Source organism: Gracilinanus agilis, chromosome 4 (genome assembly GCF_016433145.1).
Source record: "Gracilinanus agilis isolate LMUSP501 chromosome 4, AgileGrace, whole genome shotgun sequence".
Taxonomy (NCBI): Eukaryota; Metazoa; Chordata; class Mammalia; order Didelphimorphia; family Didelphidae; genus Gracilinanus; species Gracilinanus agilis.
Genome location: NC_058133.1, coordinates 379837599 through 379864941, shown reverse-complemented (window position 1 = coordinate 379864941; position 27343 = coordinate 379837599). Strand labels below are relative to the sequence as shown.

The 27343-nt window shown below is 32.8% G+C and overlaps 1 protein-coding gene across 1 annotated transcript in view; it reads right to left on the bottom strand.

Moving 5' to 3' along the window:
• The window catches only part of RNF217 (ring finger protein 217), a 149651-nt gene that overhangs the window by 54173 nt on the left and 68135 nt on the right, over positions 1-27343 (bottom strand). Inside the window, exon 2 of the mRNA XM_044676906.1 lies at positions 5040-5273. Within this exon, the coding sequence (XP_044532841.1) occupies positions 5040-5273 (234 nt within the window). The remainder of the gene's footprint in view (positions 1-5039; positions 5274-27343) is intronic.

Sequence of the window (27343 nt, the reverse complement as noted above, 5' to 3'; positions counted from 1 at the left end):
AAGCCACAACTCCCAAGTAACATACCAGACAATAATAAAAATGTAGGTAATGATTATGATAATAGCAAATATTATTTTTAAAAAGTAACATATTAGAAATCAAGATGTTTGATATTTTGTTGTAATTTTATTCAGTACTCAAAATTTTACTTAACTAGCACCATTCATTTTCTCCATAAATTCTCTAATTATTATTTTAGAACTTAGCTATTATATCAATGCATTTGAAAGAAGAACTAACTTAAATTATAGGTATACTTTATCTAACTATACTAGCTAGTTCTGTGAATACTAGATCATAAGAGAAATTGTGTTATAGAGGGCAGTGAATTCCATAGGAAAAAATAAAAAATAAATGAGAGATACATTTCCAAGTGGCCAAAATTCAGATAATAAAAGCTTCAAAGACATTTTTACAAAGAATTACAATGATGTAATTTGCAGAGTTCAATGGCATCTTATTTCCTTCAGCTCAAAGAGTTATTAAGATGCTGAGGGGGTCTTAGAATATAGATAGGGAGTGACTTTCACATATGCCAGATCCCTTGAATCTAGTTGGTGAGTTCCTGCCCTTGCCACATCTTCAACTAGTATGCCTTTTATCATTCTTATGTCCTCAGGCACAGTGCTCAACCCAGACTTGCCTTCCTTGAGTTTTGCAATTCAATGTTGTAACCTGAGAAGAACTCACTTGGTGCTAGCCAAACCCCATAAAGGAGAAGACTATGATTCCCAGTTCTCAACTATTTACTCCATATATAGCCTACATTTTGGCACCAACATCACCTATTGATCTTGAAAGTTGCTGCCACGGGGAAGGCAGAGATGGGTAGATCACTTGGAATTCTGTTAGGAAGTAGGCTAAAGTTCTGGGAGATGGTGGGTTGGGGCATTGGGTTGCCTAAAGACAGGTCAGAAAACAAAGGAGGTCAAAGCTCCTTTGATAATCAGTTGTGGGACTAGTTCCATTTGGTTGCTGTATTGGGAGCCTTGGCAAGACTCAAGTCTCAAAAAATAAAAATAAAAGTTATTTTGAACTCTAAAGAATTTGGAAGTAGGTTGTATTACTAATGAAACTATAATTAATGGATTAGAACTCCCCAAATCCATCTATGAAAAATGAAAGAAAAAATAGAGCAATAAATTAAAGAAATTGTATTACATCTTTCTGTTATACTTGTGACTTTGGATTGATTAGATAGAGAGAATCCATCTGCATATCAATTTCTTACTTTATACTACGGGCAACCAATAGTTACCTTCCCAGGAGATGGAAATGGAAATGAGGAGAATGGGATTTTGCATCCAGTTTTGCCACTTATTAAATAATCAGATAATTGTTTTGTTTAAATGATATGGTTAATGATATATACCCATCTTACATAATTTAGCAATATACAGAATGAATTATGCACTCTTAAAACCTATACTGAGTTCTTTAGAGGACACTATGTAAAATTAAGCATAATAATAATAGCAGAAATCATAATAGTAAAATTATTATTTTCTTTACTAATGGCTGGATTCATCCACAAGTTTCTTTTTACTATGGGAATTTTAGAGAACAGGAGTATGTCTTTTCTATTTCATTAAGAATGAAAGGAGATTAACAACATCATGCTTCCTAAATATTCTGGCAATCTCAATTTGATGAAGGGCGTACTATTCTTGCACATTGTATTGAGTTCTTCAATTTCAGTTTAATTTTTAAAAAGGCAAAAATGGCACTGGTTCCCTTTGACCTAAAAGCAGTAACTCTTCTGACTCTTTTTTTAATAAGAAGAAAAAATTATTAGATCCCTATCCTCAAAAGAAAATAAAAAAACAAATCTAACTTCCTTTAAACTTCATTTTATTTTTTTTTTAATTTTGTAATTTTTTCTAACTCTTGCTTGGTTTTAAAATCTTTCCTTTCCCAGAGATCTGACAAGTATACTACTCTGTGTTCACTTAATTTACTTACAGTTTCCTTCTTTATATTCAAGTCCTTTAACCATTCTGAATTTATCTTGGTGTAGGGTGTGAGATATTGATCTAAATCTAATCTCTCCCATATTGTTTTCCAATTTTCCCAGCAGTTTGTGTCAAATAGTGGATTTTTGTCCCAAAAGTTGGGTTCTTTGGGTTTATCATACACTGTTTTGCTTACGTCACTTACTCCAATTTCTATTCCACTGATACTCCCTTCTATCTCTTAGCCAGTACCATTTTGTTTTGATGACTGCTTCTTTATAGCATAGCTTAATATCTGGTACTGCTAAGCTACCTTCCTTCACGGTTTTTTTTTTCCATTATTTCCCTTGATATTCTTGATCTTTTGTTCTTCCAAATAAACTTTGTTATAGTTTTTTTCTAATTCAGTAAAAAAGTTTTTAGGTAGTTTGATAGGTATGGCACTAAATAAGTAAATTAATAATTTTGATTATATTAAATTAAAAAGGGTTTGTACAAATAAAAACAATGCAACCAAAATTAGAAGGGAAACAACAAACTGGGAAAAAATCTTTATAACAAAAAATTCTTACAGAGGTCTAAGTACTCAAATATAAAAGGAGTTAAATCAATTGTATAAAAAATCATGCCATTCCTCAATTGATAAATGGGCAAGGGACATGAATAGGCAATTTTCAGAAAAGAAATCAAAACTATCAATAAGCACATGAGAAAGTGTTCTAAATCTCTAATAATTAGAGAAATGCAAATCAAAACAACTCTGAGGTACCACCTCACACCTAGCAGATTGGCTAAAATGATAGCAGGGAAGAGTAATGAATGTTGGAGGGGATGTGGCAAAATTGGGACATTAATGCACTGCTGGTGGAATTGTGAACTGATCCAGCCATTCTGGATGGCAATTTGGAATTATGCCCAAAGAGCTCTAAAAGAATGCCTGCCCTTTGATCCAGTCATACCATTGCTGGGATTGTACCCCAAAGAAATCATAGATAAACAGACTTGTACAAAAATATTTATAGCTGTGCTCTTTGTGGTGGCAAAAAACTGGAAAGTGAGGGGATGCCCTTCAATTGGGGAATGGCTGAACAAATTGTGGTATCTGTTGGTGATGGAATACTATTGTGCTCAAAGGGATAATAAACTGGAGGAATTCCATGTGAACTGGAAAGACCTCCAGGAATTGATGCAGAGCAAAAGGAGCAGAGCCAGAAGAACATTGTACACAGAGAGCAATACACTGTGGTAAAATAGAATATAATGGACGTCTGTACTAACAGTAATGCAATGACCCAAGACAATTCTGAGGGATTTATGGAAAAGAACGCTACCCACATTCAGAGGAAGAACTACAGGAGAGGAAACATGGAAGAAAAACAACCGCTTGAACATTTGGGTTGATGAGGACATGATTGGGGATGTAGACCTGAAAGAACCAAACTAATGCAACTATCAATAATATGTAAATAAGTCTTAACTGACCACACATGTTAAAACCAGTGGAAATGCAAGTTAGCTATGGGTGGTAGGAGTTTGAGGGGGTGAAGGGTAAAGTAAAACATAAATTATGTAACCATGGAAAATTTTTCTAAAAATAAAAAAATTAATGAAAAAAATAAACTTCATTTTCATTCATCTAACACATAAAACTGAGTTCTAATAGGAGGAAGGAGAAAGCTATCAATGAAAGCTTGTAACTCAATAAAAAATTTCATCAGAATTCAATAGAAAATTCAGTAAAATTTTGCTCTAGCAATATGGATGAAATCTAGACACTTTTTTCATATTTCCCTTTCAACAATTAAATTGTGAAAAATTATTCTGACAATGACTTGAGTGATCTTGAAGGAAATGATACCTGCAAAATTCTGATTCTTATAACTGTTGACAACAAACCCCCTTCATCATCCTTTTATGTTAGAACAAACATTTTTAGTCTTTCCTTCAATAAGAATCATGTTGTTGAATAAGTACACATTACAGTTGCTGAGATCTGATCTTTACTCTTCCATTATATGCTCTAAAATTTGGGAAAACAAAGTCACATTTGCAAACTGTGGGATGAAAACATTTATAAGGGGAACTAGTCCTATTAAAATGTATTTAAATGAAGCAGTAGTTGTAGAATAAATAGAATAAAAGTATTTTAAGTCAGAGTTGGAGAAATATCCTAGTTATACTAGTTTGTTTTTTAAAAATCACCATCACAGCATTATTCTTAGCTAGACAACTTATTAACCAAAAAAAAACCAATTATTGGGCATACTGAGAAAAAACTTTAAATTAATAAATGTTATAATAATAAAAATGAAATTAATAAAATATATCATGTGCCATGCATTAAGCAACAATAGTATAAACATCACTGCCTGTATAAGAACTAAAATTGTCTAAATCAGTTTATTATAGTACTCTGCTTCAAAGATTGGTGGGACATTAATGACCTATATCAAACTCACTTTATACATCATCCCACACTTGAAACACTGGAGGAAACTATCTGTCAAACCATAATTCCATTCAAATTGCTTGGTGAGTGCTATAATTCCTTCCCATCACATAGCATGTTCCATCACCTAAAATCCAAAAAGAACTTCATCTTGCCATTTTGCTTAAACATCTCAAAGTTTAGAAGAGTTTTCTACTACTCTGGGTAAATTGTGATAAGACCAGAGTCAAAAATAACTGAGTCACAGGTAGACAAGTGCAAATAACCCAGATATAGACACAAGAAGGTTTAAACATTATAAATAGTTATTTCTCTAAAACATTATGAATAGTTATTTCTCTAGTCTTTAATTTTGTATATATGAATTATTCTTGATCTTTTTGAGGTAAAACAGACAAAGTATCTGAATTATGTGTGTGTAGAACATAACCATGGTGACATCTGTGAATATATGAAATTATTCCAAGACTTGAATATTTATGTAGGGAAATAATACTACAGAACCATATTCTAAAACATAGCTTACATTAGGCTCCAGTAAGAGAAGAAAGCCCACTTAATGCCCACCACATGCTGTCCTACTTTGGCTGCTCCTATCATGGGACATCTAATCCATAGCTCTGGTGAGCATGCTCACTTTGTATTTGTTTTCCGATTTGGTAGGATTTGGACCATGTCCTTTCTTCTTGTAGGTTGTAAAGTGCTTGCATTGAGGGCATGGCTTGGTGCTGGAGTCAATACGGCTGAGTTCCAAGAAGTACTTATATTTTATGACATCATCATGAGGCAGGTTATAGAGAACAGTTGTTTCCTCTAAGTATTCACTGCATTCTGTGATGGGGCATTTGATTTCTGCTTGGCCAAGTTGGACCTATGCAAAAGACAGATGAAAAAAAAATTTACATGGTGTTTTCTTGTAAAACATAGCTGAAATGGTGATTAAATAATGCTCATAGAGTACATAGCAAGTCCTTGAGTTTCACAATAATTAATAACCATTAGGTATTTTCAAAATGCCTTACAATAAATTGTTAAAATTTAAGCCTTCCATGTTCACCATCATAGTTTCCAATTCATAAACCTCTCTATACCAAAAGTCTTACGTAAGAGAAACAAATCCTCCTCTCAGCCTTCTAGAAACCACAGTATGTTCAAGTAACTTGACAACCATATTAATTCTTTAAGAAAGATGGAGTGAATATGCTTCAGATTTTGCAAATGTACAGATGGTTTTGCAACAGAACACTAAGCTAAGGGTTCGTTAAAAATTTTAAAAGGTAAAAATGGAGCATTTTAATAGAAATTCAGCAGTAAAACCTACAATAGCTTAAAGAAAAGGGAATATTTCTTACTATTTTTACTATGAGGGAAGGAAGTGGTTTAATTTAAAAGAATGTTGAATTTATGAGTTGTCTCAGTCAGTTAACTTTTATTCCTGGCAATATTAGAGAACATATTAATAAAAGGACAGTTAATGAAGATGTAGAAAAAGAAAGAGTTATCAAAACAAAATTTTGAGTGATAAAATTATATTTTCTGTAGCATTTAGGCATTAACTTTTTGATATCATGTTGCATATATTATAGGGAAGGCCTAAACTACAGTAAACATAAGAAAAGGGATGGAATGAGAGGGATGAATTTCAAATGTTGCTAAGGTACACAAAAACCTTATCTTCGACTCAACTGATGAGACTCTGCACATGGACATATATGCATGGGGTACTAAGGAAGAATGGGGGCAGGGAGGAATTTGGGATCCTGGCATCCTATTTTAGACTTCAAAGAACATTTTCCTATAGAAATATCGCACATGTTAATACAGTCCAATACCTTTAGGCACATTTAGAATTAAGAATACTATTTTAGGCTGCTTCAAGGTCTTCAAATCACATATAGCACTGTGACTACAATAAAAGTTTGATTTGATTTCTAAACAAGCTTAATGCAGAATTTTTGGAACATAATCTGTTACTAAAATGAAGATCAACTGAGTTCAATCTTGATGACAAAGATAAACAAAGACTGCTAGAATCCGAGATAAATTATTATTTAGATCTTTTTGTAACAACTGAAAAAATTTAGTTCATTTTAACTCCAGGTAAATGTCATTACAGTAGTCTGAAAATAAGATAGATGTGTAAACTCTAAGGTAAAATTCAAACAGAAAGGAATTCTATAGGCACTAATCAGTTGCCTCCTCTGTTACTGGCAAATGAGTATGTATCTAAAAAAATTTCAAACACTAATAAACACTAACCTTCCTACCCCAGACCATATCTCCATATTGTCAGCAATAAAGCTCAAACTTGCATTATTGTCAAAGTGAAGTCAGAATGTTGAACTACATACAAAATTTGGAATATGAATAAAAGGCCCACTAAAAAGCACCAATCAAGAGTACAAAACTGGTTTGATAAAGAAAACTAATTTATGTGAGAAAACACACAGATATTGGACTCAAAAAGTCTATTTTCAGTTATATTAATTTTTCTGCATTGGTTTTAGGTTTTTCATTTCTTTCCAGACAATTTCAAATACCTTTAAAAGAACTATTTATGACAAAAGTATTTGTTAAATAAACATCATCCAAAATTGAATGCTGAGACTATGCCAAAATATGTCAAATAGCTAAAATATGCCAAATAAAATAATTATATTTTCAAATGAATTTTTAAAACTAATGGAGATATAAAATGAATAATCTTGAGTACATTAAACTGAAAAGTTTTTATATAAATAAATGTTTCCAAGATTAGAAGGAAAGCAGGTTGTCTAAAATGACAAAAAGGTAAAAGACAAATGTTGGAAGGATGTGAAAAGGTGAGGATGCCAATACACAGTTGGTGGGAATGGGATACAACCATTTTGGAGAGCAACTTGAAATTAAAACTACAGAGCTATAAAACTGTATATCCTTAGACCCAGAAGGAGATCAGGAGAAAAGGAAAGGAACCTATATATTTCAATATATTAATAGCAACTCTCCTTATGGTGGCAAAGAACTGGAAATTGAGGGGTTGTTCATCAATTGGGGAATGGCAAAACAAATGATGGTATATGATTGTGATGGGATACTATTGAGCTGTAAGAAATGATAAGCAGATTAATTTTTTTCAAACTTGGAAAGAAATACATGAGATAATGAAGAGTGAAATGAGTAGGACAAAGAGAACATTATATACAACTATAGATTTAATATTTGAAGTTCAACTTGTGAATGTTTACCTCCAGAAAATGAGCTAAATAAGGAAATATGAAAGACACAATCTATATATTTTGCTAGATGATGCTTTGTATAATGTGGAGAGTAAAAGGAGGGCTGAATTTTTAAAAAGCTAATGGATAAAAATAAGTATAGATTTTAAACCCTCTTTAAACTTTAAGGAAATAATTTATTCTGCACTTAATACTCTTTTGCTACAATATTTTTACTTGGGAGTTTATGTTTCTTAACACTTAAAGTGAATGATTTAATTATAGTTTTAGAAATAAATTTAGTATGTAGATTATTATACCAAAAGTTTCTGATCAAAATTAGGTAACTATAGTTTCACATGTTGAGCCTCAGCCATGATATCATGATGAAGATTTCTTACTCTCCATATTCTTTCATTTCAAACCAATTCCTCAATTTAATTTTCACCAGTTTTTTTCAAGGATATTTCTCATGCCTAAGCAACCCTGTGAGATATGTTTTGGCACACTTAAAAAAAATTCTTAATGTCCTTGTAGTTATTTTACATCCTGCCAAAGAAGATAACTTTTTATCACTACTGCCATCGAAATCAAGGGCTTCAGACGAGAAAGGAATAATTGAGCAGTTTGTTAAAAAGCTGTTTATTAAGAATGGAATTTTGGGGGCAGCTGGGTAGCTCAGTGTATTGAGAGCCAGGCCTAGAGATGGGAGGTCCTAGGTTCAAATCTGGCCTCAGACACTTCCCAGCTGTGTGACCCTGGGCAAGTCACTTGACCCCCATTGCCTACCCTTACCACTCCTCTGCCTTGACACAGTATTGACTCCAAGATGGAAGGTAAGGGTTTAAAAAAAAAAAGAATGGAATTTTGATTTCCAAAGCATAGGTTACATACATCGCCAAAACTATAACAGGGAATGAGTACAAACTAATAAATACTAGTAAAATATATTTGCCTTAAGTCATGAAAATCAAATAAAAATGGCCTTAAATTCAAAAGGAAGAGAGAAGGAAAAAACTGCACCAACCTATATAGTAAGCTAGAGAATTTTCTACATGTATTACACATTAATTTCCTTTACACACTGCATATTCCAGTCAGATTTGCCAACATACTGCTCCTGGTACATGACATTCTTTCTTCTCGCTGCATAAAATCAACTAGCTCTTTGTCTCAGAGTCTATAGTCTCCTTCGGTATTCATTGCAAATACCACCTCTTCATACGTAAGGCTTTTCCTAATCACCTAAGCTGGTAGGGAATCTCTCCTGCTAATTTTTTTAATTAAGAATATGAAAAAATGTTTCACATGATTGCACATATAAAAGCTATATGAGATTGCCTATCATCTCAAATGGAGAGTAGGGATGGGGAGAAAAGGGAGGGAGAAATTTTGAGACTCAATATTCTTTGAAAAAAGTTGGAAACTTTTTACATGTAATTGGGAAAAAATAAAAAAATTTAAAGATAGTATTTTGTATTTAGTTTGCATTTGATTATATGTGAACATGCTTTCCCTCTTCCCCATAGTGTGAGCTCCTTTATTTTTTTTCTTCTTTTTTTAAATTTAGAATATTTTCCCAAGGTTACATGATTCATGATTTTTCCCATTCCTCTTCCCTCCCCCCTCCCAGAGCTGACGAGCAATCCCACTGGGTTATACATGTATCATTATTCAAAACCAATTTTCATGTTATTCATATTTGGAGTAGAGTGATTTTTTTAACATCAAAACCCCAATCATATCCTCATCGAAGTACATGATTGATCATATGTTTTTCTTCTGTGTTTCTGTCCCCACAGTTCTTTCTCTGAATGTGGACAGCGTTCTTTCTCATAAATTCCTCTGGATTATCCTGGGTCACTGCTTTATTGCTAGTAGAAAAGTCTATTAAATTCTATTGTGCCATAATTTATCAGTCTCTGTGGACAATGTTTTCCTGGTTCTGCTCCTTTCACTCTGCACCAATTCCTGGAGGTCATTCCAGTTGTGAGCTCCTTTAAAGCAAAGAATTTTTTCATTTTTGTCTTTGTATTCCCAGGGTTTATCATAGTGCCAGGCACCCAATAACTGTTTCATAAATGCTGCTTAATACCTGTTATAATAAAGGGTAGCTACAATGTAAGAGGAAGAGCAAAGGTGGAGAATGCCCCTAAAATCACAGAGAGTTGAAGAAAAATTCAGGAAACAGATCACAAGCCTAGTAAAGAGGCAAGATGTAGTAATGACTAGGGACTTCATTTACCCAAACATTTTCAGGAGCTCTCTTTGACAAAGGTGAATATTTAATAACTTGTGAATCATAATTTTCTATTCCAAAATGTGGAAAGCCTAATAAAAGCAACATATTCTGGAACAAAATTGCCAAAGTAGAAATGATGGGTACTTGGGAAGTGACCATTTCATCTTAGAATTTATAATAAAGAAGAGGAAAGCAAGGGCATAGGCTAAAATAACTCTAGTGTCTAATTAAAGCATCAACCAATAATCAAAAGACAGATGATGAAAGCTATATTCTATTTCAGGGCAGAGAGGGAATAGACTAGGGGTTCAGAACCAAACATGCATTCTCAGAAATGGCCAATTTGTTGTTTTGCTTGACTAAATATGGGAGAGCTTTTACTCAGGAAGAGACAAGGGAGTGGCCAGGTAATTACAGAAATGGGAAAAAAAGCATCAAAAAGGCATTTTAAAAGAGGCACAGAGATAAAGCAAGGAAAGTGTAGAATGGGCAACAAATAGTTATTTGTTACTACCTTAATAAGCTTACATATTCTTTAAAAAACTATATGTGGGGCAGCTGGGTAGCTCAGTGGAGTGAGAGTCAGGCCTAGAGACAGGAGGTCCTAGGTTCAAACCCGGCCTCAGCCACTTCCCAGCTGCGTGACCCTGGGCAAGTCACTTGACCCCCATTGCCCACCCTTACCACTCTTCCACCTATGAGACAATACACCAAAGTACAATGGTTTTAAAAAAAAAAACTATATGTGAAAAAAAAACTATATGTGGCAGAAGTTTCTAATTTCATATATAGTTCTCAAATTGTTTATTTTGAATTTTTTGTGATCATTGATGATTGCTGAATATACAATATGCAAAATATACAATAATTTGAATATGCAATAAATATATAATAAATAAATTTATCTTCTAAAAAGATGGATTAATGAGATCAGTAGTAGAAGACTGGATCTCTTAAACAGTGTTTGGCACATGATAGGACATTAATAAATCTATTTTACTTGCTGGATCACTGAAAAGAAAGTTAGAAAGTAATGAATGGTTGGATGTGGAAGAGGCAGAATGAAGTGGCAATTTTTTTTTTAATGAGGCTGAATCACATGGGTAGTGACTGGGCATTGAGTAGTGACCAACATATAAGAATCATCTGTGACCTTTATTGTTGAGGAAATTCAATCAATGTAGTATAGTAAAATCATGTGATCTGGAAGAACAGGGTATATTGTAACAATTTGAAATAAATTTTGAATTCCCTTCCTTGCTGGGTGATCTCATCATGGATAGTTCTATAATATGAATGCCCTTTAGGAGACAGTGGAAGCCCACTGGAAAGGGTAAAGGTTTCTTCACTGATAATACTTTGTATAAATCCTTTTTATATTTTTTGTTATATAAATAAAACCAATATTTCCAAGAATAAATTAAGATGTTGAAGAGAATATTTAAAAATACAGAGAAAATATAGTTAAGATCCATGGCTTAAAATTCTAAGAGATGTTTATGCACAATGGGTGGGAAATTCTCAAATACAATATTCCGAAAAGCCCCAAAAGAAGTGATTCTGATGACAAGGAAAAGAGAGTTGTTTAAAAAAAATCATTGTGGATGCACAGGGAAGTCATACACCAACTTAGGTATTGAAAAGACATGAACTTTGGGGTAAGTGATGTCAGCAAGACAGTGTATGATAAACCCAAAGAGCCCAACTTTTGGGACAAAAATGCACTATTTGACAAAAACTGTTGGGAAAACTGGAAAACAATATGGGAGAGATTAGGTTTAGATCAACATCTCACACCTTACACCAAGATAAATTCAGAATGGGGGAATGGCTTTCTTATAAAGAAGGAAACTATAAGAAAATTAGGTGAACATAGAATAGTATACCTGTCAGATCTATGGGAAAGGGAAAATTTTAAAACCAAGCAAGAGTTAGAAAAAACTACAAAATGTAAAATAAATAATTTTGATTATATTAAATTAAAAAGTTTTTGTACAAACAAAAACAATGCAACCAAAATCAAAAGGGAAACAACAAACTGGGAAGAAATCTTTATAAAAAAAACTCTGACAGAGGTCTAATTACTCAAACATACAAGGAGCTAAATCAATTGTATAAAAAATCAAGCCATTCCCCGATTGATAAATGGGCAAGGGACATGAATAGGCAATTTTCAGAAAAGAAATCAAAACTATCAATAAGCACATGAGAAAGTGTTCTAAATCTCTAATAATTAGAGAAATGCACATCAAAACAACTCTGAGGTAACACCTCACACCTAGCAGATTAGCTATGATAGAAGAGGAGAGTAATGAATGTTGGAGGGGATGTGGCAAAATTGGGACATTAATGCAATGCTGGTAGAGTTGTGAACTGATCCAAACATTCTGGATGGCAATTTGGAACTATGCCCAAAGAGCTCTAAAAGACTGCCTACCCTTTGATCTAGCTATAGCATTGCTGGGTTTGTACTCCAAAGAGATCATAGATAAACAGACTTGTACAAAAATATTTATAGCTGCACTTTATGTGGTGGCAAAAAACTGAAAAATGAGGGTATGCCCTTTAGTTGGGGAATGGCTGAACAAATTGTGGTATATGCTGGTGATGGAATACTATTGTGCTCAAAGGAATAATAAACTGGAGGAATTCCATATGAACTGGAAAGACCTCCAGGAATTGATGCAGAGCGAAAGGAGCAGAGCCAGAAGAACATTGTACACAGAGACTGATACACTGTGGTAAAATCAAATCTAATGGACTTCTGTACTGGAAGCAAAGCAATGACCCAGGACAATTCTGAGGGACTTATGGTAAAGAACGCTAACCACATTCAGAGAAAGAACTGCAGGAGTGGAAACACCGAAGAAAAACAACCACTTGAACACATAGCTTGATGCAGACATGGTTGGGGATGTAGACCAGAAAGGACCACACCAATGCAACTATCAATAATATGTAAATAAGTCTTGATTAACCACACATATTAAAATCAGTGGAAATGTGCGTTGGATATGGGGAGGGTAGTAAAGGGGAAAGTAAAAACAAGAATCATGTAATCATGGAAAATTTTTCTAAAAAAATAAAATATTTAAATTTTTAAAAAGAAAAAGAAAAAAAGAAAAGACATGAACCAAAGATGGAAGCAAGTACAGAACTAAAGCATGAATAACAAGGAAGAAACAATCCTGTAAAGAATGGATGATAAAGTTCAAAATAAATTAAGGCTGATGAGGAACACTAAAGATAACAAAGATGAACTTTTGGGTACTAAATCTGAGAAAAGGAGAACAAAGAAGGGAGGGGACTCTACTACTCAGGATGAACAGGAATATAAGGAGAAGGCAGAACTCCTACATGAAATTTTTTTGTTTTGTTTTCATTGGCAAGAAGAATAATCACTGGAGTAGAAAAGACAGAATATAAACAGCTAAAAAATACTCAAAGGAGGTGCAGAAACCAAAGGTAAGTATAGAAATAAACTTCAGGGTGCTGAAACAAAAGGTAAGCATAAATATAGCAAGAGAGCACCTAGATACTTGTAGTAAGTCCAAGTCACCAGTTATAGATGAACAGTGCCCTGAAAAAAAAATGGTAGAGGCTATTGGTGAACCTCCATGATCTTTGAAATCCAAAATGGGGCAGCATCACGCAATGGATAGGACTTTGGACTTGATATCAGGAAGATCTGGGTTTGAATTCTGCCATGGACACTAACAAGCTATGTGACACTGGACAAGTCACTTAACCTCTTTTTATCCCAATTATCTTACTTGTAAAGTGAGGGGAATAGATTTAATGTTCACTAAAGTTCCTTTTGATTTTAAATCTATGGTCTTAAAAGGAATGAAAAGAACAGATATTACAGCCTGAAGAGCAAATGTAATTTTGATTACCAAAGAACAGAATATAGTAAAGTGCAAATTAGAGACCAGTGATCTTAATTTCAATTCCTGGCAGAATTCTATTATGTAATATTAAAGGGATGGCTAATGAGCATATAGTAAAGAAATCAGAGATCACAAAAAAAAAAACAAACCTGCTTCATTTTGCTAACAATAGACCCTTGAAACCAACATCATTTCCTTTTTCAATTGGAATACGAGACTGGCAGATCAGGAGAATTCTGCAGATTATGTATCACCTTAATTTTAGCAAAGCATCTGACAAGACCTATTATGCTATTCTGGACAAAATGGACAAGTGTGGGCTATGTTACAGGGTGGTTAGATGAATTCAGAACTGGCTAAAAGGCAAAAGCACAGCCATTAACCACTTGATGATAATTTGGAAAAAGGTGTCTAGTGAAATGGCCCAAGGATCTTTGCCTTTCTCTGTGCTGTTTAAAATATTAATAAATGAATTGAATCAAGATAAATATGACATGTAGGTCGATTTTGTTGGTGATATGAAGTTTGGAGGGGCAAGCAGGCATGGTAGATGACAGATTCAGAATCCAAAAATATCTTGGCGGGCTGGAACATTGGGTTAAAGGTAATAAAATGAAGTTTTACATGGAAAAATGTAAATGCAAAGATATATCCTTAGGGAGATTTGGTAATATTTTCAGATATGAGGGTACTTCAATCTCAATGAATCCACAATGTAATAATGTCAAACGAAAATTAATATTGTCTTAGGCAATTTGTGAGACACAATGTCAAGAATTAGGGAAGCAAAAGTCCAGCTCTGCCCTGCCCTCATCAGACTACATTTGAATTATTACGTTCAGTTCTGGGTGCCACATTTTAGGAATTACACTGATAAGTCACAAAGTATGCAAAAGAAGGTGGCTTGAATGGGGAAAGGGTTTTGAAATCATGCCAAATTGGGATTAATTGAAATAAATTAGTTCATTTAGCCTGGATAAGATGACTTACTGGGGAAATGATAGGTGCCTGAAAATAAAGGAAAGGCATTATTTGGAATTTAATTCAGTTTCACAAAATTCTGTGAAACAAGCAATATGTTCAAGATACTGAGCATACAAAGGCATAAAGAAATCAGTTTCTTAATACAAAGTGAAGAGAGCAGAACCAGGAAAACATTGTATACAGTAACAGCAATATTATTATATGATGAACATTTATGAATGGCTTAGTTATTCCAAGCAACACAGTGATCCAAGAAAATCCTCAAGGACACACACAAAAAAAATGCCATCTGCCTCCAGATATAACTGATAAGAGTCTGAATGCAGATTGAGACATTCTATATTTCACTTTACTTATTCACTTTTCTTTCATTTGTTCAAGTTCTCTTTCACAAAAGGACTAATATGGGAAGATGTTTTATACTATTACGCATGCATTACACATGTAAACTCTATATGAGATTGCTTGTCATCTTGGTGAGGGCAGAAGAGAGGAAAGAAGGGTTAGAACTTGGCTAACACATAAAGAAAATAAAGGTTAAAATTTTTTATGTAATTGAGTTTAAAAATATTAGTTAATAAAAAATAAAGAAAATCAGTTTCTACTCTCAAGTTAATATTCCATAATGGATATCTAATATATGCACCAATAATTAATCAACAATCAATAAGCATTTATTAATTTCTAATTACATGCCAGAAACTGAGCTAGAGACTAAGGCTATAAAGAAAGGCAAATACAGTGATCTCTACCCTCAAGAAGCATATATTTTAGTAGTGGAGATATTAAGTCTGGGAACATTAAAAAGTGTTTTCAGTGAAATTCACAGAAATATGAAAGAGCCTGGTCTAATAATCTATCCTGTGAAAAAATAATGTAGACAAAAAACATACATTATTTAGATTAGGATATACTAGTGGGCAGGTATTTTATTCTATTAATATATTAATGTTTACACATTGGATAAGCACTGGAGATGACGATTATCAATGAACTATGTGGAACTGAATAGGAATTAGGATAGATTAGCATAGAACTGTATAATTCTTTCAATAGTTAGTCCTAATCTGTTCCTTGTTGCAAAAGCCTACATATTTAAAGTCAATATTCTCCCATGAGATAAATGAATAAAATATATTACTATACCATAAGAATAGATGAAAAAGAATAATTCAGAAAAGCATGGGAAAACTTGCAAAAACTCAAATAGAGTAAAATCAGAACCAGGAGAACAATATAGACAATAATAGCACTGTATAGAACAAGTACAATGAAATGAAACTAAAATTTTTATAATCACAATGAGCTTGTAAAAAAGTTGAAAAAACATTCTCATTGTGATTATAAAAATTTTAGTTTCATTTCATTGTACTTCATGTTCATTGTACTTCCATCCTGGCAGTTGCAGGACATCATAGATATGGACTATCCATATCCTTTTAGTCATGGTTGATGTGATGGTGAGTTTTGTGAAACTTTTTCTCCTTTTTTAAAAAACCTTTATTGGAAAGGATGGATTGTTTGGAGCAAAGTGGAGTGGGAATAGAAAGGAATATACTTAGAAAATCCATGTAACCACAAAAGGCAAGTTGATTTCAGAAAAATAAACATTAAGAGAATGACTTATGGTGAGTATAAGCATGGTGTGGCACATTAACAGATATGAACTGCATGTAGGAAGTGGTATACAAGACAGCATTAATAATATGTATGAACAGAAAAGAAAATGGGTCAGTCATTTGCTGTGAATGACAGGCAACAAATAGAAAGCTTCATGCATCATTTGAATCCCTAAAATGGTCCAGGAAGCAGAGGATGACCTTTTGGAATTTTTGGCATATAATTTTTGTAGATAAAAGATGTAGACAATAATTGAACAGAAAACTGAGGCCTGGAGAATTAAAAATGTGTGCTGATAAGAGGGAGTGCCAACATCAATGAAAACAAAAAGTCATGGTCTCAAATTATATTCCCATTATTTACCATAGGGTGCTATATAGACTGAGTATTTTAATATAGATTATCTTTGTTTGGAGGAGGCACACTGGCTAAAGCTACAATAGATAATCCACTTGTATTTTAGGGTTAACTACATATATATTTTTTTCTACTGTTACTTCAAAGAACTCTGTCTAGGACAGTGATGGGCAAACTACGGTCTGCAGGCCAGATGCGGCACCCTGAAATTTTCTATCACCCCACAACATTATTCCTAATCTGACGAATATGAGTAGGATACAATACAATGAAACTTCAAAAGAGTTGCCTTAGAAACAGACTGACAGATGAACATTTCCTTTCCTTTGGCCCCCTCTTTTAAAAGTTTGCCCATCACTGTTCTAGGAAGTCTAAAACCAATTCCCTAACACGTTTTTATGTTTTCTCCTAGGAGAGACTATATATACCCTATTTTAAATTGAACATTTATTGCTTTTCTCTTTATCTTATATAAAGAAAATTATTCTTGCTTATGACATAACTTTAGACATAAAATGATTTTTCCATTCTTATTTCAAAATACTGTTCAACGTAATCAGGTTCACCCACATGGAACACATCACTTGAAATATATTCAGAGAATAAACTACATTGCATAGTCTAGGCTAATTTCTCCTATGACTTGACAATACACCATATATTGTAATAGAGATTTGATATAAATAAAACCTAATTCATGAGTCTTGCTAGAAAAAGTTAGTACAACCTTTATATGTGAAAAGAGTAAACTGAAAAAAATCTTTCAGAGACTTAGAATTTGTTTTTCTTAACCCAATAAAATATTTCCTGAATTCAAAGCCTTTTAGATAGCATACTCAACCATGCTTCCAGGCTTGTGCCCACCACTAATTAAATCACAAATTTAAGAACATTTTAAATTCATGTCATATGCAGTGCAAATGCCATTGTTTAAATTACTGAGGCATGTTCTCCAAGTTAGTTTTGTTAAAAACATGCCTGTTCTGGTAAGACAAAATTACTTACCTGTAACAGTCTCCAAGAGAATCATTAAGACATGCCATTATCCACTTAACTTATAAGCTAGTTGGTTAATTTCCCATCTGGGAGATTTGAATTCGAAAATAATTTAGTGACTCATGCCATCAACTGCATTGAAAAAGTGGCAAGTTAATTAAATCTTTAAAAGAAATGGACAGGAAAAAAAAGGAAGAGTATCATGAATTGTTCTTAGATTCTCTTATCATCTTTCTGGGTAACTGTCCTGCAAACTACATTTATCACTGGAACAATTTGGAGTCTTATTTTCAGGGTGGCTTACTAAGTATCAAGTGTAATGTTGTGGGAAAAAACTAAAAGCTAAGTTTTAATCCTAGTTCTGCTACTTACTATTTAGATAATAAATCATTTAACTTGTGGCCTAGTTTCCTCACATAAAATATGAAATTTGGGACAGATGATTCCTTTTGATTTTAAATCTATGATCCTAGTTAATAGGAACATCAACAACAGGTGTTAAATTATTACTAAACGGACCAGGACCAGCAGAACAAACTGACATGGAAAAGGAAAACTTCTGGACAAGTCACTTAACTTTTCAATGCTTTGAGAAACTCCAAGTCCATAAGTTGTAGAACATTTCCAGATTGCATTAATAGAAGGAGTTTCCTGACTTGGAGCTCCTTAAACAGAAGAAATCATGGATCCAAACAAAAATTAATTAATTATACATATTTGTCTAATCATATAGCTTATATTCCATGCTTTTGGTTTGCACAAAGCAGCATGGCATTCTGACACAGTGTTAGGCTTGAAGTCAGAAAGCTCAGAGTTTAAATCTAACCTCAGATACTTATTAGCTATCTGATCCGGAAAAGTCATTTAATCTCAAGCAATAACCTCAGACTTCATCTAAGTTCCTCATGCTAAGGAAATCATAGATCCTCTCCAACATAGGTGCTGGGAGAAATGCTCTGAAGGATCTTAACATATAGTGTAGGGAAGACAAATCCTTTGTACTTCTGAAGTATGTATTTAAATGACAATACAAGATGGTACAAGATAAGTTTTCAAATAAGTGGTTCAGAAAGCATAAATGTCATTTTTTTCTGATAAGTGAAAGGAAGATTGGTGCAGGCTAGAACAGTCCACAACAGAGGTGTTAAACACAAGACTGGTAATCCTTCCTGAGTGTGGAACCTGATTAAAATGTCAGTGGGAAATATTTAACAAAATATATAAAAATTAAAGAGAACATAGATAATATTAACATATAGTTTTCTTAGTCAATGTGCCACCTGCAGGATCCTTAAATACTTTAATGGCCTCTTTTTCTATTTGAATTTGACACCACTGGAAATATATGGCTTATTGGACTATATTTTAGTAAAAAAAAAAAATGACTGGTTTGCTAAAACATTCTGAGATGAATTGGATTCCAGTTTGAATCTCCTAGACATACCTCTTTCATCGACACACAGAATGGAATAAATGTTTATCAGATTGGAGACTAACAATGAGTGGGAAGTGGAAAAATGTTAATTTTCTGCAGGTTATTTATTAAAAAAGAAAAGGAATCATATGTACAAAATTATAGCAACTCTATTTGCAGTAGCAAAGACACAGAAATTAAAAGTCTATCAATGGCTAAGCAAATGATGGTATAGGAATGTAAGAGAATATTACTATACCACAAGAAAGGTGAAAATGAATGGTTTTTAGAAAAACTTGGGAAGACTTGATAAAGTGATACAGATTGAAGTGAGCAGAACCCAATAATAATTCATTAAATAACAATAGAAATATAAAGAAAAACAACTGAAAGATTTGAGAACTCTGATGAATGCAATGACCAACTAGGGCTAACAATGAAGGATGTTAGCCACCTTTTGAGAAAGAGATAATGGATTTAATATGCAGGAGATAATATATTTTCAGACAAAACCATTGTTGGGATTGTTTTCCTTGACTACACATATTTGTCACAAGGGCTTTCTTTTTCTTTTCTCCCAAATCATAAGAATGTTGAAGGGATGAAGGAGATAAAAGATAGGATAGCAAGAAAGATGGAAGGAGTGGAGGGAAAGGAAAAGACTAAAAAAGAAGGGAAAGAAAGGGAGAAGAAGGGAAAGAAAAGCAAGGGAAAGGAATGGAAGAAATCTTTTTTTTAAAAAATAGAGAAGAAAATAGAAAGAAGCCCAAACAAATCAGGAAAGCTTTGAAAGCTATAACTTTACTATATTGTACACATAAAAAGAAAGACAAACTGTACATAAAAGAGACCTACAGTTTCATGTATGTTCCCTTATTTTTGTCCTCTGTTTGGGGAAGTTTCCATTTTATTTGGTATTTGTTAATTTCAAAATAAAAGTACATTAAAAATTAAAATTTTCTGTTTGTTTCTTATAATTATTTCAAAAGACTTTTTATTATAATTACTATCACCTACTAATAGATAAGAATATTTCATTATTGGAGAGTAATTACCCTTTCATCTTTAAAGTCATCTTTAAGTCTTAACTTCCTTCCACTTCCAGAGGCCATTACCAAATCTTGTAATTTTTATCTTCATAGCACTGCTCTATTCACATTGCTACTACCCTAGTTTAGGCCCTCAACACCTTGTGATTCATCCCACTAATTGCAATAACTCTTAATTTGTCTCCATGCCTATAGAGTTTCCTCTCTACAATTCATTCTCCATGCAGTGGCCAAAATTATCTCCTTAAAAACACAAGTTTGACTATGCCACTCCCCTGGTCAAGAATTTTCAAAATTTCCCTATTGAAGATAGAGTACAATACAAATTCAGCCTTCATTCTACCTTTCCAGGCTTATTTCACATTCTTTGTCCTCAAGCATTCTATTTTTCTTGATAAACTGGGCTACTTACTATTTCCTAAATTCACAAAATCCTTTCTCCTATGTCTTTTCATAATATATCCTCTATGCCTGGTATATACTTCTACTTCCTCTTCATTTCTTTGAATCTTCAAGAGGCCTTTCCTAATCCCCTTGATTGAGTGCTCTTTTCCTTTTCATGTTGTCTTTCTCTATGTGCACATGTTATTTCCCAGCTCCAAAAAGAACATTAGTTCCTGGAGGATAGGAACTATTTTTGTTTTGTCAGTGCTTTACACATAGTTAAGTACTTAATAACCACTGACTTGAATAATCTTCTTGAAGACAGAGTCCAGGAGAACAATTTACCTTTGTGATTACTAATATGATATTTAATAGCCTCACTGGCTTACCTCTCAAATTGGCAAATATCAAGTACTTAGTAACACTTTGCTGAATAAATGACCACAGCCTGACTGACTTACATATATGACCTAAGCATGCAATAAACTTATCAGCTATCAATCTCTGCCATTATTCCCTGATTCTTCCATTCAGTGTTTTCTCCATTTTGAAGAATTTCATTTCCTTAGCTATAATTTAATTGAAGATTATATGATAAAGATTTCATATTAAAGAACTCTGAAAGAAAAAAGAAATCTTCTCAGACTCACATAATTTATATAGAACTGGAACCAAAACCTGGATTTTCTGACTTGTTAATATCTAGAGTTCCTTTAAGTGACATCTCATAGTAGTATCATATTGTTACCACTTTGCTATCTCAAGAAAAATTATTTTTGATAGTTATGTATCAATTTAGGTAGCTCCCAAGGTATATTTTTAAAATATTAAAATGTTTCTATCATTCCTGTTATCTAAATGTTTTGTTACCATTTATTTTGATTTCTTATAATATTCAACTAAACTATAATACATATGATTTGTAATAAATTTTAATTATATTAAATATGCTTATCCAAGATAAACAAATTCTTATATTAGTTATGTCCAAAATCCATGCCTTATTCTTTTTTCTCTCCTTCTTCCTTCTCCCCCCCCACTCCCAAGAAGGTATAAAACCTAAATTTTTGCTAGCAATGACATGTATGGAGTTAACCAATGTCAGGTGATTCTCCTATGACCACCACGATCAGAGATTTAATCAGAACCCTGACCTTTTTGAGTGATTATACTCTATGGCAATCTCAATAATGTTTAAAAGAAGCATAAAGGACCCTATTAAGAAAACTATTCTCTATAGAGTTGATAGCTAACACTAGAATCACAAGATTTCTATTCCAAGGATGAAAAAGAATTAAAAGAAATTATGAAAACATTTTATTCATAAGTAAATCTCAGCTTTCAGAAAATCAAAGAAAAGCATTTTACAAATAAAAGAAAGGCAAGTCTGAAAGGCCATAAAACTATATGGAAAACATAAACAAGATGAAAGTTAAGGGAAAGGGTGAGAAGGAAAAGTACAAAAGGTTGTTTCAAGACTTTGGGCCAAGTCACTTATCCTGTCATGGTCTCTGGTACCTTGTTTATAAAATGAGGGATTTGAAGTATATGAACTCTTAGATCCTTTCCAGTCTCTAATTCTATGATTCTGCAAACTAAGGATAGGTCCATATAAAGTCCACAAGAAGAAAAAACCCAAGAAATGAAAGAATTTATAAAACCCTATCTAGAGGGAATGAGATTCCTCAAGCAAAGAAAACATTGAGAACCATTCTTTTTTCAAAAATGAAAATCCTCCAAATATAGGCAAACTATTTATCTTTTTAAAAGTGTCTAAGCATTTCATGAAAATCATATTCATGCCAAATCAATGAGGGGGAAAAAAGAATTCTATCTCCCATGCACATAGGATTCTATGCTTCTTGAAAAAAGCAAACTGATAGAGTCTATGAAATTTAACAACAGTGATAACAATGTAAAACAAAGATGTCAAACACTCACTGCTCTTGGACCATAGACAGCCTGAAACACTCTTCTCAGTGTTATCAGAACCAGATTAAAATGTAATTGGAAAATGTTTGAGAAAATAAATAAAATAATATATAATGTTAATTTGTTGTTTTATAAGTAAATATGTAGTCCATAGGGTTCCTTATTTTTGGTTTGGTAGTCTCCCTTCCTGAGTTTGATGACACTGACATAAAGAATATCAAGGTTCTACATGTGGATATTTGTGAACTACCAAAAAGCCTTCAATGTGGTGACGATAATAGTGTTCTGAAAACTAGTCTTAAAATAAGACACTTAAGCTAGCCTTTGAATGCACTCCCATTTATGGAACTAAGATTTTAGAAGTGAGAATTCTATATTTAATTAGTAAGTAAAAACAAACTCCCACTTCTCAAGGAAAAAAGAAAGGAAAAAAAAAGAAAACATAACTAATCCTTCTGCCATTTACACGGTGGCAGTAAAATCACGGTGTTCTACAAAGTACTTATATAAACATTTGACTCAAATCAACAAACATATGAATAAACTCCAAACAATGAGGGAAATGTGGAATCTCTGAACTAAGTTCATTACTTGAAGTTCTTTTGAAACACCTAAGAGTCAGAAAAACCAAGTGATGTTTTAAAAACCACAATATAAATATAGTGGCAAGTCTCTTACCATTATTTTGCAAGCTATATTTTTCCCCTTCTCTTTTTTCTTCTTTCTGCTACAGCAAGTTTTTTGGGAATATGTGCCATAACTGTTTTTTAAATATTTCACATTCTGCTATATAAATCTCTGCAAAGTGAATTCCTCCTTTGTACTGAATAGAAAGCTAAAGTCCCAAGAGTATTTAATTTCTGTAGCTGTTGTAGATCTGTTGTAGTATTATTACCTCTTTCAGCTCCTCTCTTTTGCTTAGTATTTCCAATGTTAATATCTTGAATATAAAGGCATACTTAATATGGTACCAAAACTTGCTTCCTTTACTATTTTCACTTTGACCTTTGCATCTAAAAATCTTGTATAATATGCTTCTGTTATACACTGAGCTGGGATAATAAAGCCCAACTCTATGTGTTTGCTATCATGTGGTATAATTTTCCTTCCAGTTGTAAGATTTGTGCAAGTCAATTTAATTTTAAAAAATACTGTTTTCTTCAGCTAAATCTTTTAATTTTAAAAAACATAGTAGACAACTCCTATATGGTCTATTATCATGGCCTCCCAACGAAGGAAGACTGTGGCTCTCTCTCTTTAAACCACTCTACTTCTTTTCCTTCTTTAAAACTCCCAAAATTTGTAGCTTTGCTAGCTGCTTGTTAGCTTGGAGTTAGTTTCTGTCAGTTGCTCTGAATTGCTAGACAGAGTATCTGTGAGTTATTTAAAAAATGGTTTGGTTTACCTGAATGTTTTTTCTATGAATTTCCCAATTTGGACATTATCATCTCTTCAAATTAATGATCTCTGGCATTTTCTAGAACACTGACACACTTACTTGGAAGTGAATTGGATTGTTTTGATCTTAGAAAAAATAGAAGTGTTTAATTTCTTCCTAAGACATCCCATTCCTGGTATTTTCTTCTGTGGGTTTTCCCATTTAAAACTATTTTACTTATTAATTTGCTGCAGTTCAAAATATCTTTATTATTTTGTTCCAAGGCTTTCATTAGAGACATCCAACAACAGGGATGCAATCATTTCCTCTCATCTCCTTGGGGTTTGGGGAGCTTTTTGTTTTTAATCAGAAAATATAACAGAGTAGATTAACTGGAAGGTTTTTTTTAAAGGAAGTACCTGTTAATTGGCTCCCACCCAATTTTTTCTCAAAGAGAAGGAGCAGGAATACATTCTATATTTAACATCGATGGATTAAAAGAATGAAAATGGAAAAAAAATTTAGTCCTTATATGAAAGTATTATGCATGAAATATATTCCATGGATGAATCATAAAAAAGTCTGGTGAGTCCCATTTATAACCACAGCAGCATGTTAGTGCTAATGAGGGATGAGAAATGCAAGCAATGAAATAAGAAATACTGAACTTAAGGGGAATCATGTTGATCTGCATAGTAACTTCCCTGACTGGCATTCTTGGCTTTATAATCTCATCTAGCTAGGCAACTAACTTTCTTTTCCACCTTAGTTTTTAGACTTCAGCTCTTCATGTAGTACCAACCTATTCTGCCATTTTAGGTTATTCTTGTTTCTCTTCCTGAGTCTTCCTGTATCGATGGCCTCAGGAATTTTCAGAATTTCAGTCACATGTTGGCCTTCCCTAGAGTGAGATGTTACACTTTAGTTGTGAAGTTACAGTAGCTTGCAATCAATACAATTAGATACAGATACCTCAAGATCTAACTAGGTTTAAATTATAGGATAATAGAACATAGATTTAGAGGTGGAAAGGAACCTTAAAAGGCTACCAAGTCCAATATCCTAATTTTACAGATAAGGAAACCAAGAAGTCAAGTGACTTGCTAAGGACACAGAGCTAGTAAGTATTTGAGGTGGGATTTGTAAAATTATGGATCCAGAAAATGTATCTAATAATTTATTTTTTAAAACTTAGATTTTTAAAAATTGTGAAACTAAATAGGCAGTTGAAGTAGAAGAAAGGGAAAGTGTTTGGCAATTTACTCTGTTCTAGTGAACAAAGATATAATTTAAACAATGAAACCAAAATGCCCCCAAATAGGCATTAACAATGAGAGACATTTACATTTGTATTTCAATATAATTCCTTTCCTATGTGTTTCATTCACTAAAAAACACTATTTTAAGGAGTGGTCCATACATGTCATCAGACTGTCAAAGAGATCCATAATATAAAAAAATTCAAGAATCCCTGCCCTAAAATATTTTTCTTTCATACTGTATCTGTTATTTGTATTTATGTACATGATTTGATATTCTGTGTCCTCTGTAGTATGTTATATATAATTGATGAGCAACAGCCATTTAATAGATAAAGAAATAAACTAGTTAAATCCAATTAGTTGAAATCTTTTCATGTCATCCCAAATGTTTAAGAAGGACCACAAAGGAAAACAATTATACTGAAATATAATTATCAAAATACAGTTAAAAAGAAGTCCAGTGAACCCAAGTTAAAACTCCTTGATCTAGGGTCAAATTCTCTATTAGCACAGAAGAGAATGGTGTTTTCATTTTTCATTAACTGAAACAGGAAATTCAAATGAACTTTGAGTTGCTATTTACCTGACTGAATAAAGTATGGAAACTTGTAAGGATAGCAATAAGACCAGATCATTTGAAAACTGGTTGTAATCAATGAAGGAACCTGGAGAAAAGAAAACAACTATAAAACACCTATAGTCATAAGCTGTGGAGAGATCTTATTTCTTTTATTTTGGTATTTCTAGTGAACAAAATAAACAAGCTAACACCAAAGTAGAAATAAACATATTTACATTTTCTCTAATTCATATCCTGCATAATTTCCATATATACCACATTTAGAAGAAATTTATAACATTTTGGTGATTGAGTTGTTGGTATTTAACTATGTAATAATAGATGGGTAGCTGATCCTGCAAAATAGAGAAATATACTCTGAAAAAAATTAAAGTCATTTTTTGAAAAAAATTTGAGTATTCTAGTAGTTATATAATTTTATTCAAACATATCATCTAAGCAATATCCATTTATAAAAAAATCTATCAAGCAGCTCTAGCCAATGGAGATTTAGTAAAAAGAAAAAAAAAAGGACAAATTTTTTGAATGAGTTTTTGTTAGCTTCTCCCCTATTTCCCTAAGCTAATTGACCATAACCATCATCCACCATAGGTATTTTATAAAGAAGAACTATGTCTGGTAAGCAAAAGTTCTTCTTCTCAGAGAGTAGAGTAAAACTAGTTTATTAATCAACAATGTCAATTTTCATTTATCTAAAGCAATTTCCCCTTCATAAAAAGGATATCAGGCCTTCCATGAGATTAAAAAAGGAAATTGTTCAATTAAAGTTGTGGGAAACCAGCCACCCTCAACTCTAAGTGGCAAGGTAGCATTGGTCCTGATGAGTGCCCCTGAAACCAATCCCACAAAAGCAACTCAGTTCACTGGAGGATCCCAACAGGAAAAAAGCAATTAAAGTAAAAATCTCCAAATTTGATATCTAGTTTATGGTTTTCCAACTCAAACTCAATGCCCTTCATGCTTACCAACTCCACAGTGCTTTAAACTCCTCAACCATCCACTTAAGTAGATTTTTCAGGCACAGATTGGAAATGGAAACTAGAAGGCAAAGGATTTGGCTGAATTCCAAACACTAGCAGAGATTTTTTTTCCTTGACTCTTAAACAAAACAAAATGCTCCACCTCAGTATATTCTGTTAAAAAAAAAAGACATAAAAAAAAGAAAAACAAAGTGATGTTTTGTTGTATACTAATAAGGGAGCATTTTACTCTACAACAAATAGCACAACTAGACTTGGAGACTAAAAAGCCTAAATAAATGGGCTTGTTTTTTATATGTAGGAAAAGAATCATAAATCTTTTGACTACATCACTTTTCTCCTTGAAAAGCATAATATGCCCTTGACATATAATACCAGAATAGTAAACAGATACTTATTTCCTGGAACTCAATAATAAAGTTTGTTTCTTTTGGTACAGCATTCCCAAATTCTATTCCCTCACTGTAATTGTCACTTACAAATTGTCTATTATCACATAGGGATTTAGGGTGAAAGATAAAAGCATAATATTACCCAAAGAAAGATAATGAATATATCTATTCTTCTTCATGTATATATATTATATATTTTTCATATATATGTGTATATATATATATATATACACATATATATATATATATATATAAAAGAAAACCCCAAATGGGGTCACAGAGTT